At 33.8% G+C, this 21,094-nt stretch overlaps 1 protein-coding gene across 16 annotated transcripts in view; it reads left to right on the top strand.

Moving 5' to 3' along the window:
* Positions 1–21,094, top strand: part of Pcdh15 (protocadherin related 15) — a 746,672-nt gene that overhangs the window by 496,630 nt on the left and 228,948 nt on the right. For 15 of the 16 annotated variants that reach the window (XM_071610757.1, XM_071610756.1, XM_071610753.1 and 12 more), the window contains one exon: positions 20,649–20,728. The exons of the other annotated variant lie outside the window; for it this stretch is intronic. In XM_071610757.1, the coding sequence (XP_071466858.1) occupies positions 20,649–20,728 (80 nt within the window). The remainder of the gene's footprint in view (positions 1–20,648; positions 20,729–21,094) is intronic. 16 annotated transcript variants of the gene reach the window in all.

Here is a 21,094-nt window from a genome sequence, read left to right on the forward strand (position 1 = left end):
GATGCCCAACATACAGAATAAGGAGAGAATTTTAAAAGCTACAAGAGAAAGGAAGCAGATCACATTTAGGGGTAAGCCAATCAGGATAACAGCTGATCTTTCAACACAGACTCTGAAAGCTAGAAGATCCTGGAATAACATATTTCAAACACTGAAAGAAAATGGGTTCCAACCAAGAATTGTGTTTCCAGCGAAATTAAGCTTCAGGATGGATGATGAAATTAAAACCTTCCACAATAAACAAAAGTTAAAAAAATTTGCAGCTAGAAAACCATCTCTTCTAAACATCCTTGGCAAAACATTACAGGAAGAGGAAATGGAAAATAACAATGAAAACCAACAGTGGGAGGTAGGACAGTAAAGGGGGGGAAAATAATCAAAGAGGAAAACAAACCATGTTTAGTAACAGAAATAAACAAATATGGCTGGAAGAACAACCCATATCTAAATAATAAGCCTAAATGTTAATGGCTTAAACTCACCAATCAAGAGACACAGGCTAGTAGAATGGATCACAAAACAAGACCCAACAATATGCTGCCTACAGGAGACGCATTTGATGGGAAAAGACATACATAGGCTGAAGGTGAAAGGTTGGGAAAAATCATATCACTCATATGGACTTCGGAAACAAGCAGGAGTGTCCATACTCATATCAAATAAAATAGATTTCAAGCCAAAGTTAATCAAAAGGGATAAAGAGGGACACTACATACTGCTTAAGGGAACCATACACCAACAAGACATAACAATCATAAATATATATGCCCCAAACAATGGTGCAGCTATGTTCATCAAACAAACTCTTCTCAAGTTAAAGAGTCTAATAGACCACCATACAAAAATCATGGGAGACTTCAACACACCTCTCTCGCCTCTGGACAGATCTTCCAAACAAAAGTTGAATAAGGAAACTATAGAACTCAATAACACAATTAATAACCTAGACTTAATTGACATATATAGAATATACCACCCAACATCAAGCAGTTACATCAAGCAGTTTTTCCAACATCAAGCAGTTTTTTCTCAGCAGCACATGGATCCTTCTCACAAATAGATCATTTATTATGTCACAGGGAAACTCTTAGACAATACAAAGGAGTAGAGATAATACCATGCATCCTATCTGATCATAATGGAATGGAACTGAAAATCAACGATAAAAGAAGGAAGGAAAAAGAATACATCACTTGGAGAATGAACAATAGGTTACTGAATGATCAATGGGTTATAGAAGACATCAAGGAGGAAATTAAAAAATTCTTAGAAATTAATGAAAACACTGACACAACATATCGGAATCTATGGGACACATTGAAAGCAGTTCTAAGAGGAAAATTCATTGCTTGGAGTTCATTCCTTAAAAAAAGAAAAAAAACAACAAATAAATGATCTCATACTTCATCTCAAAATCCTAGAAAAAGAAGAGCAAAACAACAGCAAAAGAAGTAGAAGGCAAGAAATAATTAAAATCAGAGCTGAAATTAATGAAATCGAAACAAAAGAAACAATTGAAAAAATTGACAAAACTAAAAGTTGGTTCTTTGAAAAAATAAACAAAATCGACAGACCCTTAGCCATGCTAACGAAGAGAAGAAGAGAGAGAACTCAAATTACTAGCATACGGGATGAAAAAGGCAATATCACAACAGACACTTCAGAAATACAGAAGATAATCAAAAATTATTTTGAATCCTTATACTCCAATAAATTAGAAGATAGTGAAGTCATTGATAAATTTCTTAAGTCATATGATCTGCCCAGATTGAGTCAGGAGGATATAGACAACCTAAACAGACCAATATCAATTGAGGAAATAGAAGAAACCATAAAAAGACTACCAACTAAGAAAATCCCAGGACCGGATGGGTATACAGCAGAGTTTTATAAAACCTTTAAAGAGGAACTAATACCAATACTTTTCAAGCTACTTCAGGAAATAGAAAAAGAGGGAGAACTTCCAAATTCATTCTACGAGGCCAACATCACCCTGATACCTAAACCAGACAAAGACACTTCAAAGAAAGAAAACTACAGACCAATATCTCTAATGAACCTAGATGCAAAAATCCTCAATAAAATTCTGGCGAATCAGATACAAAAACATATCAAAAAAATTGTACACCATGATCAAGTAGGATTCATCCCTGGGATGCAAGGCTGGTTCAATATACGGAAATCAATAAATGTTATTCACCACATCAATAGACTTAAAAATAAGAACCATATGATCATCTCAATAGATGCGGAAAAAGCATTCGACAAAGTACAGCATCCCTTTATGTTCAAAACTTTAGAAAAACTAGGGATAACAGGAACATACCTCAATATTTTAAAAGCAATCTATGCTAAGCCTCAGGCTAGCATCATTCTGAATGGAGAAAAATTGAAGGCATTCCCTCTAAAATCTGGAACAAGACAGGGATGCCCTCTGTCACCACTTCTATTCAATTTAGTCCTTGAAATACTAGGCAGAGCAATTAGACAGACAAAAGAAATTAAAGGCATAAAAATAGGAAAAGAAGAACTTAAAATATCACTATTTGCGGAAGACATGATCCTATACCTAGAAGACCCAAAAGGGTCTACAAAGAAACTATTAGAGCTAATAAATGAATTCAGCAAAGTGGCAGGATATAAAATCAACACGCATAAATCAAAGGCATTCCTGTATATCAGCGACAAATCCTCTGAAATGGAAATGAGGACAACCACTCCATTCACAATATCTTCAAAAAAAATAAAATACTTGGGAATCAACCTAACAAAAGAGGTGAAAGACTTATACAATGAAAACTACAGAACCCTAAAGAGAGAAATAGAATAAGATCTTAGAAGATGGAAAAATATACCCTGTTCATGGATAGGCAGAACTAACATCATCAAAATGGCGATATTACCAAAAGTTCTCTATAGGTTTAATGCAATGCCAATCAAAATCCCAACGGCATTTCTTGTAGAAATAGAGAAAGCAATCATGAAATTCATATGGAAAAATAAACGACCCAGAATAGCAAAAACAATGCTAAGCAGGAAGTGTGAATCAGGCGGTATAGCGATACCAGACTTCAAACTATATTACAGAGCAATAGTAACAAAAACAGCATGGTACTGGTACCAAAACAGGCGGGTGGACCAATGGTACAGAATAGAGGACACAGAAACCAATCCACAAAACTACAACTACCTTATATTTGATAAAGGGGCTAAAAGCATGCAATGGAGGAAAGATAGCATCTTCAACAAATGGTGCTGGGAAAACTGGAAATCCATATGCAACAAAATGAAACTGAATCCCTTTCTCTCGCCATGCACAAAAGTGAATTCAAAATGGATCAAGGAGCTTGATATCAAATCAGAGACACGCCGTCTGATAGAAGAAAAAGTTGGCTACTATCTACATACTGTGGGGTCGGGCTCCAAATTCCTCAATAGGACACCCATAGCACAAAAGTTAATAACTAGAATCAACAAATGGGACTTACTCAAACTAAAAAGTTTTTTCTCAGCAAAAGAAACAATAAGAGAGGTAAATAGAGAGCCTACATCCTGGGAACAAATCTTTACTCCTCACACTTCAGATAGAGCCCTAATATCCAGAGTATACAAAGAACTCAAAAAATTAGACAATAAGAGAACCAACAACCCAATCAACAAATGGGCCAAGGACCTGAACAGACACTTCTCAGAGGAGGACATACAATCAATCAACAAGTACATGAAAAAATGCTCACCATCTCTAGCAGTCAGAGAAATGCAAATCAAAACCACCCTAAGATACCATCTCACTCCAGTTAGATTGGCAGCCATTATGAAGTCAAACAACAACAAGTGCTGGTGAGGATGTGGGGAAAAGGGTACACTTGTACATTGCTGGTGGGACTGCAAATTGGTGCAGCCAATTTGGAAAGCAGTATGGAGATTTCTTGGAAAGCTGGGAATGGAGCCACCATTTGACCCAGCTATTCCCCTTCTCGGTCTATTCCCTAAAGACCTAAGAGCATGCTACAGGGACACTGCTACATCGATGTTCATAGCAGCACAATTCACAATAGCAAGACTGTGGAACTAACCTAGATGCCCTTCAATAGATGAATGGTTAAAAAAAAATGTGGCATTTATACACAATGGAGTATTACTCTGCATTAAAAAATGACAAAATCATACAATTTACAGGGAAATGGATGGCATTAGAGCAGATTATGCTAAGTGAAGCTAGCCAATCCCTAAAAAAACAAATGCCAAATGTCTTCTTTGATATAAGGAGAATAACTAAGAACAGAGTAGGGTCGAAGAGCATGAGAAGAAGATTAACATTAAACAGGGATGAGAGGTGGGAGGGAAAGGGAGAGAGAAGGGAAATTGCATGGAAATGGAAGGAGACCCTCAGAGTTATACAAAAGTACATACAAGAGGAAGTGAGGGGAAAGGGAAAAATAATACAAGGGGGACAAATGAATGTCAGTAGGGGGGCAGAGAGAGAAGAGGGGAGGGGAGGTGAGGGGAGGGGGGATAGTAGAGGATAGGAAAGGCAGCAGAACACAACAGACACTAGTATGGCAATATGTAAATCACTGGATGTGTAACTGATGTGATTCTGCAATCTGTATATGGGGTAAAAATGGGAGCTCATAACCCACTTGAATCAAAGTGTGAAATATGATATATCAAGAACTATGTAATGTTTTGAACAGCCAACAATAAAAAATTTAAAAAAAGAAAAATTGGTGTAATATTGAGAAAGAAATGCTCATTTAGATCCTCATTCTATATACTTAATGCTAAAAACTTCCAAATGGATTATAAAGTTATTTTTTTTTATTTTGGTAACAACAAAAAAAAGAAATCATTTCTCATTTCTTGAAATATATTCCTTATTAGGGAGTATTTATTATATTTCATTACTTAAGTATATATTCTTAATATTATCTTGGCATCTCAAAATTAACCTAGCCCATATTTAGCACTGATGCTCACTTTCCCTCTCCCAAAAAACAAGTGATCCTCCGGCATTTCCTCCTATTCAGTAAATGGAAAATTCCCCTTTCCATATTTTCTGACTAGAGCCTTTCAAGTCATTTATGAGGTTTTCTTTCCCATGTCTCTCTCTCATTTCTAATTGATCAACAAATCTGGTTGGTCCCAGGATATTTCCACAATTTCAATACTTTGCAACACTCCTTTTACTTTTATCTGTTTTTCCTGTTTTCTGTCTCCAATCAGAGTCTCTATTTCATTTGCTAGTGCATCTTTAGTAACTAGAACAATTCTGGGACCATGTACTATGCACTCAATAAAGATCTGTTAACTGTCAGGTTGATCTGATTTCAAGGAAAACTGGAACTAACTTTCAAACATGCCATCAGTCTCTGGCTTTTTTTCCCCTACTCTTATGCTTTAGCTCTATGTAGACTCTGAAAAAGACTTGCAAGTAAGGACATAAAGATGACAACAACCATCTTGTTCCTGATTACCTCTGAAATGAGCTATTTGGGCTTGAGCAGCTTCAAGGTGAAATAAAGAAAATGAGAGAACACAGAGTTTTCTGAAAGAATATATACTTAAGTAATGAAATATAATAAATACTCCCTGGAAAGTCCAAATCAGTAATTAAAAAATTCTTGAGTCTATTTAGAAGTAAAAGAACAATTTTAAGATTTAAGATTTTTCTCTAGAGATGTTTTTGATGTTCCAGTAATTGCATGCCTTTACAATGTATTGCTGTCCTTTGGTGAACTAAGATGTGAGAATATTGATGGGAAACTAGGACTCTCCCTCTGACAAAGTGTGCCTCTGAGTGCATGTGAACCAGGAAAGAGTCTCTGGAAGCCTTTCTCCACAGCACATAGAGATTCCTCAAAGCATATCTATACTTTCTAAGATGCAGAGACTATCAAAGTGGGGCCAATGGGCATGCACGTTTGCGGCCTCAGAAAAGAATGAGGTTGTTGAAAAGTGAGAAGACTCAAAATGAATGCTTAAGCCTGCTGAATTTATTATTGTTTGATCTGGAGCAAGCAAAACATCCTTAGCAGTTCAGTTTCTGACTCTACACAAGAAATATAATGAAATGTATCTCCTCAACTGTAAAGTTCACTCTATCTGTACATTCTTATACAAACACATTATGATTACTAAAATGTTTGAGTTTGAATTTGGAGAAATCCCAGAGCATGACCAGCTCTTAGCTATTACAAGAACCTAATTTCCCTGAAATTATTTCTCTCCCTGGCAAGTGGCAGCCCCTAAAACTGCTTCGAGCAGCACAAAATATGCTAAAATCATGAGTAAAACCTGTGACATCAGGGTTTGGAGTGTGAGGAAAGATTTTCAGTTTTGTTCTGCTTCCCAGCAAGCTTAATTTATTTTTAAATTGTGAAACACAAACTTTTCTCCAGGGATTAAAGAAAAATTCAGCCTAGTACTTAATAAGTACAGGTGCCCTCCTTCTACAGGTTCTAGACTTACAAGAGACTTCCTGAACTGTGCTGAACTGTAACCCTAGGTTTTATATTCTTCCTTCTCCTGAGATTAGGTTAACTGTAAATACTCATTTCATTTTAAATGAAAGTTTTTTTTTTTCACCTATTCTGCAATGTAAGGATTTGTGGCCTGTAATGGGAATATTTTGAAAGGCTTGGGAAATGATGCATTAGACATTAAAGAGAATTTTTGTCCTTATTGACTTAGAAAACCAATTCAACAGAGCAGGGAGAGCTATAGAAAGCAGTGAATGTATTTTTAAATAAGTGTAAAATAGTTGGTTACAATAACTCTGACTACAGAGAATATATAGCTCAGAGGCAAGAGTCAATTTCAAGAACTTTGTGTATTTTATATACATATATATAATAACAATATATATCTATATATAATAATTATATATTATATATAACTATATATATATGTAGTTTTTGTTTTTGTTTTTAATAGGATTAGGTGCCAGATAATGAATTTTGAAATTGATTTAAAAAAAAATAAGTAAAGCAATGGATTTTAGCCAGGGGCAATTCTGGTCCCCTGGAAACATCTAGCAAAATCTATTGTAATTTTTGTTTGTCACAAAAAGGGAATAAAGCCTACTGAAAACCAGTGATAAAGGCCAGAGATGCACTAAACATCCTACACAGGACATTTCCCACAGCAAGGAACTGCTCCAGTTCAACATTGATAAATCTGGGATAAAGGAGTGTGATCACTGGAGCAATAAGATGGATTACAACATCTTCATCTTTAATAAAATTTTATAGAAAACTCATGGTGGGTTGCAAATAGCAATAAAGCCATATTCTGGAGTATGGACAAGAGACACTTCAAATAGACTTTTATTCCCTATTTATTGCTGTTTAAAAATTTTTGTCCATATTAAAAGATGTGATTCTTTTCAGTTTTCTAGATGGTATTCAACAGATTTTTCCTTATTACTTGGGTTGGGAGTGGGTACTAGAAATTGAACACAGGGCAATTAAGTCACATCCCAAACCTTTTAATTTGTTTGTTTGTTTGTTTGTTTTTTGAGACAGTCTCATTAAGTCACTTAGGGCCTTGCTAAGTTTTTGAGGCTGGCCTCAAACTTGTGATCCTTTTGGCTCAGCATCCTAAGCCGCTGGGTTTACAGGCATGTACCACCATGTCACCAGATTTTTCTTGATCTCTTTGAGTCCATCTTTAAGGAAACGTTTTATTCATTCCTTCCTGTAAATTGTGGTAGAACAAAATGGAAACTTTAGTAGTTTAAGAGCTGACAGGCTATGGTTTTGCACGCTGACATATAGCAGCTCTGCTTACTGACATTTAAGACCATGGAAGCTTGCAGCAGCTAACAGGTACCTATAACAGAAAACTGCAGTAGCAGAAGCAGGAGACAATATAACAGAACAGAACTATCCCCCTAAAGGTTTAGTGCAATAAAAGTCCCTAAGCTGTATGTGCTAATAGACCCCAGGCTGTTGACAAGCTTATATCCACATAAAGAATGTAGAATGGACCCTCCAATAGAATTTCACAAACTCCCTTGCCTTGCTGTTCCCCAAATTTTCTTATGTTAACTAAAAGCCCTGAGGTGCTTGGGGCTCAGACTATGGAAATTATCCCTCTGGGCTGAGGTGCCACTGTTACTTCCAGATCTGTGTCCTGATCCTTATTTCCCTGCTACAAAATGATTTTTTTACATGAGTCTAGTAGGTTAGAAGAGGGGGTTAGGAGAAAGGAGTAAGAAAGGATGAAGGAGGCATTGGGAGTGAAATTGATCAGATTATGTTTTTATGTATGCACAAATATGCCAAAATGAACCCCACCTTTCTGTTTAATTAATATGTACCAATAAAAAGACTTAAATGATCTTCAAGAAAAGTTTATGACTACAAGTGAAAGTAAGAGCTTTCATTTGCTTCCTGCCAGAAGAGTATTGTATGATTTAAAGAAAAGCTTATAATCTGTAAACCTGCTTGACTTCTGAAGTTTTGGTGTGTCTTGTTTGTTGGCTTCCTCTTTATTGAGCAGAATTAGAAGATTGTGTTCTTTCTAAAGTAAAATGCAAAAAAAAAGGACTAATTTGAATTGTGAATTGAATGTGAAATGTTTGTTCAGGCAACTGTCTGATAGCTGCTGATATGTCCATAGCAGTCATCAATACTACCTTTAGTAACTTGGCAATAAAAGATTCTCACTGTGAAAGTTTTTTTAAATAAACCTCAAGTTGATTTCATGTCTTGAAGCTGTGTATTGCTTCCCATACTGCCACTTCTTGTTCATTAAAGGTTAATTATGCAAATGCCATTGTTTCCCTGAGATTTTGATAAATAGAAAAGAACAAAACTGTGTTACTGAGGTACACTCAACAAACAGCTAATCTGTGTCCGTTTTCTAGCAAAAACAACAGGAGACCCAATTGATCTTGAGGAGCGCCTATGGTGTTTCACTGCTGACTGGCAGGAATTAGTTGATTTGCAGCTGAGAAAACAATTTATTTTAGATTAAAAAAATAAACAGGGGATATTTGCATTAGAAGAGTTACTTAAGAAAACTGAAGAATTCAATGATATGTTTTTTTTGTTCTCATTTTGAATACTTTATTAAAATGGAGAGTCACAAAATTCAATAGTAGTTTAAAAGAAAATAGGGAAAAAAGATATCTTTTTCATCTCTTTTTTTCTACCTTCTACTCACACAGTGCCTTACACAAAAGAGCAAAGATTATTTCTGTAAAGCTTCCGATTCAGGAACCATAAATTTTAGAGATGGAAGAAAATTCCTATAGCAATAAAGGTTTGACTCCACTGTTCAACATAATTAATTATCTATAAAAGAGAGTTCATTCTGATTTGTAAACAAATAGTTAAAAAGGGCAGCAAAACTTGATTGTCCTAATTTAACCATCCTGTGTTAAGTGATTTGGAATTACAAGCTTCCTTTGTGAATCAAGTTAGAAAATTCAAAGATTAATGCCAAAAGTATCAGGCTAAAAAGACTGAGATGTTGTGCTCATTTTTCCTTGTTTAGTTATATTATTAAAATGAATATTCATACATTAATAAATATAATCATGTGCAGATTATTTCTTTAGTATGCAGCTTGCATCCTCCCTCCCTCCCCCCTCTCTCTTTCTCTCTCTCCCTTTCTCCCTTCCTCCCTCCCTCCCTCCCCTCCCCTTCTCTCTCTCTCTCTCTCTCTCTCTCTCTCTTTCTTTCGCTGAGGATTAAACCCAGGGATTCACGCATGCTTAGCAAGCTCCCAATCTCCAAACCACATCCCAGATCTGCAGTTTTATTTTTTATTTTCCATTTTTGTTTCACTCCCTGTCTCCTTGTCTGCTTACCTTAGATAATTCCCCAGCTTTACTTCTCAAGATAACCCATATTTACTACCTGGTAAATGTCTTTCCATGTTTTTTCCTCCAGGGCCACATACAATCAATATGAGATACATATGTGTTGATGTATATGTTTATATATTTATGTGTAATCTACACATACACACAATTTACATATAGGAGGTTTTACCATTGTCATAAGTATGCATGGATATTTTTCTATGTTAATTTTTCCTGTGTAACACCATAAAACTTCCAGAAAAGATATCAGAATTATTTAAAATCTTTGAAAATAAGTTACCATGACCACCAAAATCCTTCAATTTATAATTCTTTTAAAAAGCAATCTCCCATAGAAGAACAACTTAGCCATTAAAATCAGGAAATGACTTTGATACATTACTTCAATCTAACCTTCTGATTGCATTGAACTTTCACCAGTTTCTCTCATAGTATCTTTGACAGCCAGAAGATCGAAGCCAGAATTGCATGCTACATTGACTTGCTATATTTCTTCAGTCTCCTCAGTCTGAAACAATGCTACTCTTGTGACCTTGTTACTTATGAAAATTTCAGTCCAGTTATTTAGTGCAATTTCCCTTCATTTAGTTTAGTGGATGCTTCTCTACAATTAGAATTGTGAGTTTTCAGCAAGAATGACCATGAACTGATGATAAGCTATATTTCACTTATCACATCTTATGTGGCAGTAGAGACCTTTAGGTTATTCCATTACATTAATGCTATTATTGACACCTTGATCAAAGTTAATTTTCAAAGAACTATCATGACATACTTTGAAACTGCAAATATTCTTTTCTTAATGATTTTGCCCATTATTTTTAACATCTATTAATGTTTCTTGACTGATTTAATATGAGCATCGCCAAATGATGATTTTCTAACACCATGATTTCTTCTACATTTATTGGTAGGTATTTTACTGTAGAGGGAAAAAAAAATTTGTTTCCCCCTCATGTATTTATTCATTGTTTTTACTGATATCAACCTGAAGGCACAGATTTCAGTTTTCTTCAAAGAATTACAAGCCATCTATCTCAATCATCTCAGGGTGCTACAAAAAAATACTGTAACATTCAACAAAATATCTAAACAAAATGCTATTTCAAATGTAGACATGTGGTTTAAACAACAAATATTATTTCTCAGAGTACTTAAATCTGAGGTATCTGAGGTCTGATTTCCAGAGTGGTCAGTTCCAACAAGGGCTCACCTTGCTGCTTGCTCAGGCAACACAGGAAGCCATCTGGTTTGGTCCCCTTCCTTTAAGGTCACTAATGCCACAGCAGGGCTCCACTATAATGCCCTTATGTAAGGCAACTTTCAAAGACTTTGCCTTCTAAAACCATCCCATTGCTAAGATTTACGGCCTCATTTTTTTAGTAAATGTGTTCAATGATGTACTATTAACATCATTAATTTTTTGGTGTTTAAATTATCCCAGAATTGTTCTGGATGGGTCCATTTGAGTAGGTTTCTTATCTTCTAAACACATTCCCTGCATTCTTTGAGCTCTTTGCTGTTCTCTGGTTTAACAAGATTTTTCAGATTCATTTTATTTTATGTTTATTTTTTCTTATCCCAGCCTTGGATTTAACCATTTATCTAAAAAAGTTCTGGTTCCTTCAACTGTAGAAGAGAATTTATATGCGCACACAATCTCTTCTGCTTCAAATTTGAAAGTAATAGCCATATGGAATGGATATGATACAAAACAAAGCACTTTTTTAAGTGTAAATACAGTTGATTAAAATGCAAACAAATCTGCATCTGCGATATTTTACTTCATTCAGTCCATTAAGTTTGCCCTTCCCATCACAAGAAGTGCCAAGATAGGTCTTTCATAACGTGCAGAAGTGAGAAAGACTGAGAATTTTACATTTATTCTGTGATTCTTGAAATTCAGGAGGAAATCAATATGTCCTGTACCTTTCTTTCATGGAATGTGAATACTGCTGTTTTTAAATGAAAAGTGAAACTTCTTATATTCCCCAAATACATTTCTTTTTCATTTTTTCAGATTTTTCTAATTTATTTCCCCAATTATAACATGATTATTGTGATTTATTACTTTGTAAGAACCAAATTACAAATATTCATTGTGTTTCTTTCATGGCACAATTATATTCTCTTTAATTGGCATGTAGTAATTGTACATATTTATGGGGTAGTTTCTGGTAATTCAATACATGTGTAAAATGTATATTGCTCAAAGCAGAGCAAGTAGCATTTACACTGCTTATTGTGACTTTTTTTTGGAAACTTTGAACTCTTCTCTTCTAATTTTTCATAAATACATAGTAGGCTTTTGTGATGTGTAGTCACCTAACTGTGCTGGAGAACACTAGAACTTATTCCTCCTATCTAACTGTGTTTGGTACTTATTATCCAACCTCCCTCTATGCCCCCTCCCTCTAATAATTATCACTCCACTTTCTCCTACTTTGAGACCAAATTTTTAACTTTCATATCTAAGAAAGAACATATGAAAGTTGCCTTCTATGTAAAAATTATTTTACTTAGCATAATGTCCTCCAGTTCTGTCCATTTTACCACAAAGTTTTTAAGACTTAATAATGTTCTATTGTGTGTATGGATCATGGTTTCTATATCTATTCATCCACAGATGAGTACTGAGTTTTATTTCAGATCTTGACTATTGTGAATGGTACTATAATAAATATGGGAATGCAGGTATTGCTTTGATATGCTGATATATTTTTTTCTTTGAATTTATGCTAAGAGATGGAATAGCTGGAACATATTTTGACCTATATTTAATTTTCTAAACAACCTCCATAGTGTTCTCCAAAATAGCTGTACTAATTTACATTTTGACAAGTAATATATGAGTAACCTTTTCTCCAAATCTTTGCCAGCATTTGCTATTTTTTCTCCTGTAATAATAGACATTCTGACTGTAGTGAGTTGTTATCTACTGGAGATTGGTTTTTCATTTCCTAGATGACTAGTGATGTTCACCACTTTTTCATATATTTATTGTACATTTGCATGCCATTTTGAAAACCATCTATTCAGATTATTTGCACATTTTAAATTTTGTTATGGTTTGGATATGAAGTATCTCCCAAAAGCTCATGTGTGAGAAAATGCAAGAAGGTTCAGAGGAGAAATAATTGGGTTATAAGAGTCATAACCCAATCAGTGAATTAATGCCCTGATAGGGATTGACTGGTAACTGAAGTGGTAGGGTGTGGCTGGAGGAGATGGGAATTGGGGCGTGGCTTTAGGGTATATATTTGTATATGGCAAGTGGAGATCTATCTCTTTCTGCTCTCTGATCATCATATGAGCTGCATCCTTCCACCTCACTCTTCTCCACTGATGTTCTACCTCACATTGAGCCTCTATGAACAGAGCCTGCCTTCTATGGACTGAGACCTCTGAAACTGTGGGCCTTTAAATAAATCTTTCCTTCTTTACAGTTGTTGTGGTCAGTCCTTTAGTCACAGGCACAAACAAGCTCACTAAAGCAATTGGATTGTGAATGAGCTATTGTTGAATTTTTTGAGATCCTTATGCATTCTGGAAATGAATATTTTATCAAATGAATAGTTCTTGAAATATTTTCTTCTATTCCATAGATCATCTTCTACTCTGCTGATTATTGCCTTTGCTGTAATAAGCTTTTTGGTTTGATATAATCACAATTGTCTATTTTTACTTTTGTTGTGTATTCTTTTGAGGTCTTACGAGGGGGGTAGAAACAAACAAATTGTTTCCCTTACCAGTGTTATAAAATATTTACCCTGTAATTTTCACTAGTATTTTCATAGTTTCCAATCTTGTATTTTGGTTTTGAATCCACTTTGAGTGGTTTGGAAATTTGGTTTTTCCAGTAACAATTTTTGAAGAGGCTTCTTCATATTTTTTCAATGTTTCTTCAGTATTTTGATGCTGTTACTGAGAAACAGTTGACTAGAGAACTATGTGTTTATTTCTAACCTCTCTATGCTGTTCCACGGGTCACTGTGTTGTTTTTCATGCCAATATTAGGCTGTTTTAGTTACTTTGTCCCTCTAAAATGTCTCAAATCAGGTATTACTTTGCCTCCAGCTTTGTTCTTTTCGTTTCACTTTGCTTTGACTCTTTGGATTCTTTTTTGCTTCCACATGAATTTTAGGATAATCATTTCTATTTCTGAGTAAAATGCCTAACTATTTTGATGGCAATCACATTGATCTGTAAATCACTTTGGGCAGCAAGGACATATAATCATTTTCACTTTGCAATCTGCAAAGAGAGGTCTTTCATTTTATTTGTCTTCTCAATATCATCATTTTTTTTAATTTTCATTATAAAGGGCCTCTGTCTGCTGTGTGAATTTATTTCTAGGTTTTTGTTGTTGTCATTGTTGTTTGGGATTTTTGTTTTGCTTGTTGCCGTTATGAATGGGATTGTTTTTTTCATTTCTTTCTTGACCAGTCCATTACTAGAATGTAAAATGCTACTGATATGTATATGTAGATTTTGTGTACTACAACTTTATTTAGTTTTTTAATCAGTTCTAATAATTTTTGTTGTAATCTTTAGTTTTCTATATATAAAATCATATTATATTGAAGCTGGAATAATTTGACTTCCTACTTTCCTATTTGTATCCCTTTTATTTCTGTATCTTGCAGATTGTTCTGGTTAAGTCTTCTAGTTGTATGTTGAAAAGAGTGATAAAAATGTATACAACTGTCTTGTTCCAGATCTTATAAGAAATGCTTTCAGTTTACCACATATGGTATGATATTGGTTATAGGTTTGTGTCATATGTAGCCTTGGTTATGTTGAGATACTTTCCTTTGGTACCTAATTTGTTCAGGAATTTTACCATAAAGGATGCTGAATTTCATCAAATAGTTTCTGTGCATTTTTTAGATGATCATATAATTTTGTCATGTATTCTATTGTTGTGATATATTACATTTATTAATTTGTGAATGTTGAACCATCTTTGCCTCCCTGAGATCTCTGTGATAAATTCTGCATGTTCATGTCAAATGAACTTTTCAAGGTGCTATTGGATTCAATTTCCTTAAGACTTAAAAGATTTAGAGCAGACCTATGTTTTCATGAAGAGCTTGGTTTTTGTTTAAACAAAATAATAATTGACAGGAGTTTAGGATACAGGGGACTTTGCTAAAGATAGAAAATGAGTCCCAGAGAGCATAGCATTTGGATTATGCTTCTATATTTAGTAGTTTGCAAACTTTGGTAACTCCTTTAACTTTTAAGATTTTATAATCTATAAAGGCAAGATTGTGATTTTTGATGGATAAAATTATTTTGAGGATGGAGATGAGATATGTAATGTTTGTTATATATTATAAGATAAATATTAGAATGATTACTATTCAAATGGGTTATTTTAAATATTTCTAGTACTTTTAAATTTATTTTGTTGAAACTTCCTGGAGTCATATACAAAATTGGAATTGCAGGTCCATTTTAGAGTTTGTTAAATTCCTTTGTGTTCCTATATTACCAATTTTGTACAACAAAAATTTTTGAGACTCAACCTTTCATGGATTAGGCCAAATCTTGCCAAAATCTAGATATTTGTCCTTTTAAAATTTCCTAATTTATAGAACTCTCCCTCGGTGGAACAAGTAAATGTATATTCACTTTTAACCAGCATTCATTTCTAACTAAACATATACTTATTTTTAAAACTTCATTTCAAATACAGTGAGCAGAGACTCTGCTATGCTTTCCTAACCTAAAACATTTGATTTGACCTTCTAAGTAAAAGATCATAAATCAATACAAATATGAGAGGAAAAGAGGTGTTTGAGAATAATGGCCTTTCTGAGTGCTGAACATTCTGATATTTTGAAGCATACTTATGTTTTATCCATCTATTTAGCTGCATTTCCAAGTCTCATATTTTCACATTACATATCTTATTATTTACTATTTTTGAATATTAAATAAACTGTGTTATTTAACCTTATTGGGAAAAGGAATTTTGATTGAATCATAAATGAAAAATAATACAACTTTACATAAATGGAAAATATGTATTAATTCATACTGATATGCATTCACAAATACTATTATTTTATTAAAGAGCCAACAGTTTAGCACCAGGAGGGCACACAGATGATTTTGGAAACACTGCTGTCCTGAATTGAAAGCCTCAGTTCTTGACTGTTAGTAGTTTAATGACATAAAACAGAACTTGTTTGCCTACGTGAGAAAAGAAAAATAATCTGAATCTGTTTGTTTTCATCTATTTGGAATTCTTGAGGGCTGGTACTTTCTCTTAATATCCTATGAAATGTGTAGGATCATTCTATGTGCATACAGTCCACTCTATCAGATGGCATTTGATGATTGTGTTTGTCTTCAACATGGACAGAAAATTAGTTTAGAGATTTGCTCCCTTTGAAAATTTCTTTAAGTGTCTAAGAAATTTGCTTATTTAAATAACATCTTTTGTGTCCCTATTGATTCCTCTGATAAATTGGTGACTCAAATTCAGATACATTCATTACATGATCTTGTGGAATTGACTAGAAAGAGAAGGTGCATTGCTTTTTAAAGTTATTTTTCGACCTTCAAGCAATAATGAAAGAAAGATCTAGCTTATTCTAATCATGTTCTTAAACATATTTCAGTAAACCAAAGGCCAAATTCCAGTACTCTTTTTTATGTAATTTTTTATTTATATATGACAACAGAATGCATTGCAATTCTTATTACATATATAGAGCAAAATTTTTTATATCTCTGGTTGTGTACATAGTATACTCACACCAATTCATGCCTTCATACATGTACTTTGGATAGTAATGATCATCACATTCCACCATCATTAATTACCCAATGCCCCCTCCCTTCCCCTCCAACCCCTCTGCCCTCTCTAGAGTTCCTCTATTCATCCCATGTTCTTGCTCTCTATCAGTACTTTCTAAGGATTCACAGCAATCTTTCGGTTCTTGAACCTGAGGCTAATGGACAAGTAAAATCAAATAGGTGTATTCTGCAGCCATCCCAGCCGTGCAATTCCTCAGACTCACAGGCATTTCCCCGCTGTATGGCCTTTGCCCTTGCTGGGTCCTCTGTCTATTGTTTTCCTTATCACTTTCTCTCTCAGCTACTTCAGAAGATCACCAAAAGTTCACATTTTCAGTAAATCTGCTATGATCACTTTTATAAAAAAGGGAAATCATCGCCCTGCCCTCCATTATATGTTCTTCCTGAATCATTGTATATTTTAACAGCACATAAGGATCTATATTTTTCATTTGTTTATTCGATGTTCTCCACCACTATAGTGTGAGCTGCACTAGGGTAGACTTTTCATATGTGCTCTTCATTGCTGAAGTCCCAGTGTTTTACACAGGATGATACTCACAAATATTTGTTGAAGTCATGACTGCATACTGTTTGGTATTATTGTTATTTTACTCATTTGTAGTTAGGCACTTGGCCTAAAAATAGGTGGTGTAACCAGGTCTGGTACCTGGGTAGCTGGCTCCAGAGCCTCCAGTAAATTCCCTGACAAGCCCAAAGAACACAAGTGCTATTATTCTCTTCTCAGTTCTTGAAGAAGGGGCTCAGATTTGATGTCACTCAGCAAAGTAGAGATAGGAAATGTGTTTACACTAAGGAAGATGAAACAGTTACTAATATCTGTAGTTTTAACAAAAGATGTATTATCCAATTAAATAAATTACAGAAACTATAAAGAAATGGTGGCAGAAATCATGAGGTAATTGAAGACTTCTGCATTTTCTATTTACCAATGAAGTTACCATGAGGCTCAAATGAGATAAGGCATGTAAAATTTTAATATAGTTTGATATATAGTATGCAGTTATTCTGAGATGACTGGTTAGCTTGACTAAAATATTTTGAAATATTTGGAAAAATATATTTAGGGTACATATGTACAAATAATCAAATTTTAGTACATCATTGCTTCTGTGGCTCTTTCAATTCTTCCTTTTATGAATTATTTCTCCCCTTTAGATAGTAGTAAATAGTGATATATGTTATTTACTCAACACCTAATATAAATCATAGATTTCAAACTCTGATGTATATCATACCACTCCTTTTCAGGTTTTTGACAGAGAAATTATGTATCTTTCTTAATTACTTTATCATTTGTTTCAGACCCTGAAATAAAAATAAAGGACTTACTGACAGAGTCAAAGGAAGAAAATCATCAAATAGAATTTTATTCTAAATCCTGGTTTAAATGTTTTTAAGGGCCCAACTTTATTTAAGAATGAAGCATGCATAAACAATAAATAAATAGTAGGAAGATCAGTAAAGGAAAAGAAAAGGAACAACTGGAAGAAGGAGAGAAGGGAAAGTAGAAGTGTTGGAAATTAGAATGGAACAAATTATATCCCATGCATGCATGAATATGCCAAAGTGAACTTCATTAGTATGTAAAAATTATAATGCACTGACAGAAACATTAAGAGAATTTAAAAATAGATGGGTGTGGTGCTGCATGCCTGTAATCCCAAATACTTGGGAGACTGAAGCAGGAAGATAACAAGTTCAAAGCCATCTCTGTAATTTAATGAGATCCTCAGAAACTTAGTGAGAACCTGTCTCAAAATAAAAAATAAAAGAACTGAGGATGTAACTTAGTATTAAAGTGTTCTAGGTTCAATCCCCTGTTCAAATAATAATAATAATAATAATAATAATAATAATAATAATTAGTACAAATTGACCATATATACTGTAGGGTTTAAAAAATAATGAAGAATGCATAATGTTCATGAACTCTTGATAGCCTGAGATACTTAAATAGTAAACTGAAAAAAGCACTTCACTTTACCTCACGGATTGAAATCCATTAACAGCATAAAATAAGGATGTACACACACACACACACACAAATTATATAAAATCCACAGTGCTTTTATTCTACAAAAGTTTCTTATTTAAATAGATCTTATACTTTAAAAGATTCAACATAAATCTGGACTTGTAATTGTGTACACAAAACTATCTTGTTTCAGAATGTATTTCTTCTGACTTTCATATAAACATAAGATGATAATTTTTTCAAGAGAAAAAATATATATACACTAACAAGCAAAAAAGAACAAGTGTAACAGAACCACTAAATATGTGTAAAAGGGAAAAGTAACAGAAAATATTCAGTTTAAACTTTTTAGTGATAAAATACAGTCTCTAGACATAGCATAGTCCAGTGTTTTTTAAATAATCTGGCTGAGTATATTATTTGTAGTTCTACTTTATCTTTTTTGCTTAGAGTAGAAAAGAAGAGAGAAATAGTAAGAATTTACTATCAGTTCCATTGAGTAAAATTTTTTTTTAAAAAATTGTTGTATGTGTGTGTCTACAAGGATGCAATAGCATTTGGAAAAAAATAAAATTTTACCAAGAAATAATTATTTTTTAAGTGTTTTTATTTGATTGATTAAAAACTGAGCATAGTTAGGGTACTAGGGAAAAGGGAAACTGGGTCTGCTAGTAGAGTGGCTGTTACTATGGCCCACAAGGAGGATGGCATTAGGGAAGAATTTCAGATACAACCATATTCCTCACATATTTTAGACAGAGACAAGGGAATTTGCTGATGAGTTCAACTGGACGATAAGAGGGAGCATTCAGGTTGAGAATAGGAGACCTGAGAAAACAGGAGGATGGTGTTGCAGCTCTTTACCAAGATGATGAAGCAAGGAAAGCAACAATTCTTGTTTATCTGTTATTCTGTTTTGCATTTTGAAGCTGGTTAGGGACAGAGACAAACGATTTGAAAGAATTCCCCACAGCAACCTTTCTAGTTTCCTGCCAACTTCAGGGAAATGTCTTTCAGGGGAGAGGAGATATCTCCGCCTGGTCAATAACATATATGTAAAATTCATCTAGAATTTATTGAATATTTCTCCTTTCCCTAGGGACATGCTCAGACAAATCCCTTCCACATCCCTCATATATCATCCAGATTAGCTCCATCCATGATTGCATAAGGTGACTTCAGTGGCTTATTTGAAAAAGAAATTATTGAATGTTTTAAAGGCCAAACCCTAAACTCTATTGCTACAGAACTGGATGTTTGTTTATATTTTGGCTATGGAAATACAAAATTCAACATCAAGATAAAAGCTATAGGTTTTATCTTCTTTAACTTAAGTAAGGAAGAGAAGAAAATAAAAGCCAATGTTTATTGAAAGTTTACAAGGTTCCAGATGTTAGTCTGTAGGCCTTGATATTTGTATGTTTGTGTGTGTGTGTGTGTGTGCGATATATATATATATATGTGTGTGTGTGTGTATTTTTTTTTCAATTAAACCCCTCAGAATCTATTAACATTATTATTTTTATGGACCTCCTATTATAGTTGCAATTGGGAGACAATCCTAAAATTCCTAAGTGGAACTGAATTTTGAAATCAGACTCTCTGTTTCCAGATTCAGGATTCTTAACCCAAGTTTTACCAGTTAAAATATTTTCTTGATATACTTTGAGCAGAAAACAAAAACGTGCTTAAATATTTTAACACTATAATCTTCACGTGTCATTTAACACACTTGTTTAAATTGTAGAGATAGACTCTAAAATAAAATAAATAAATTAGTTAAATAGAATTACATACATAAACTTTAAGAAAATCATTACTTCATTTTCCTAAATGATAACAGTGTGTACTTTTAGAAATACTGGGATCAAATGTAAAATTTATTCTGTATCTTGCTATTAGTCCATGTTTAATCTTTATTTTTAAAATTATTAATGGATATTTTGTGCAATTAGCTTCAATCTTCTATAAATAAGTTGATAATTGAATTTTTTTTTTCTGAAGGCAACTGATCGAGAGGGAGACTCAATAACATATGCTATTGAGAATGGAGATCCTCAGCGAGTTTTTAATCTTTCAGAAACGTAAGTTCAAAATGAAATGATTTATAACTTGACTCTTTTTTTTTTGTTTAGTGTTAAATATTGTACTGTAACCAAGAAAACAGACTTCTAATCAAATGCTTTCAGCTGTTTGTAGTATTATTTTACTTTTTTCTCTATGAATGTTAATGAGAGCTGGGAGGATATTTCTGAACTCAGATATCTTGCTTGGGAGACTATTTATTTATTTTAAACATTTTTACTAAGTAAAATCCACTGAGGTGGAAATATTCCATTTACAGGCATAACCTGGGATTAATTAGATGCCTTTAAAGCCGTCAACTAATCATAATGACAAGGACATTTCTACAAAGAGTAACTTAGCACTAAACTGGTCATTCAAAGGGA

The sequence above is a fragment of the Marmota flaviventris genome, chromosome 4 (genome assembly GCF_047511675.1).
Source record: "Marmota flaviventris isolate mMarFla1 chromosome 4, mMarFla1.hap1, whole genome shotgun sequence".
NCBI classification, from domain to species: domain Eukaryota; kingdom Metazoa; phylum Chordata; class Mammalia; order Rodentia; family Sciuridae; genus Marmota; species Marmota flaviventris.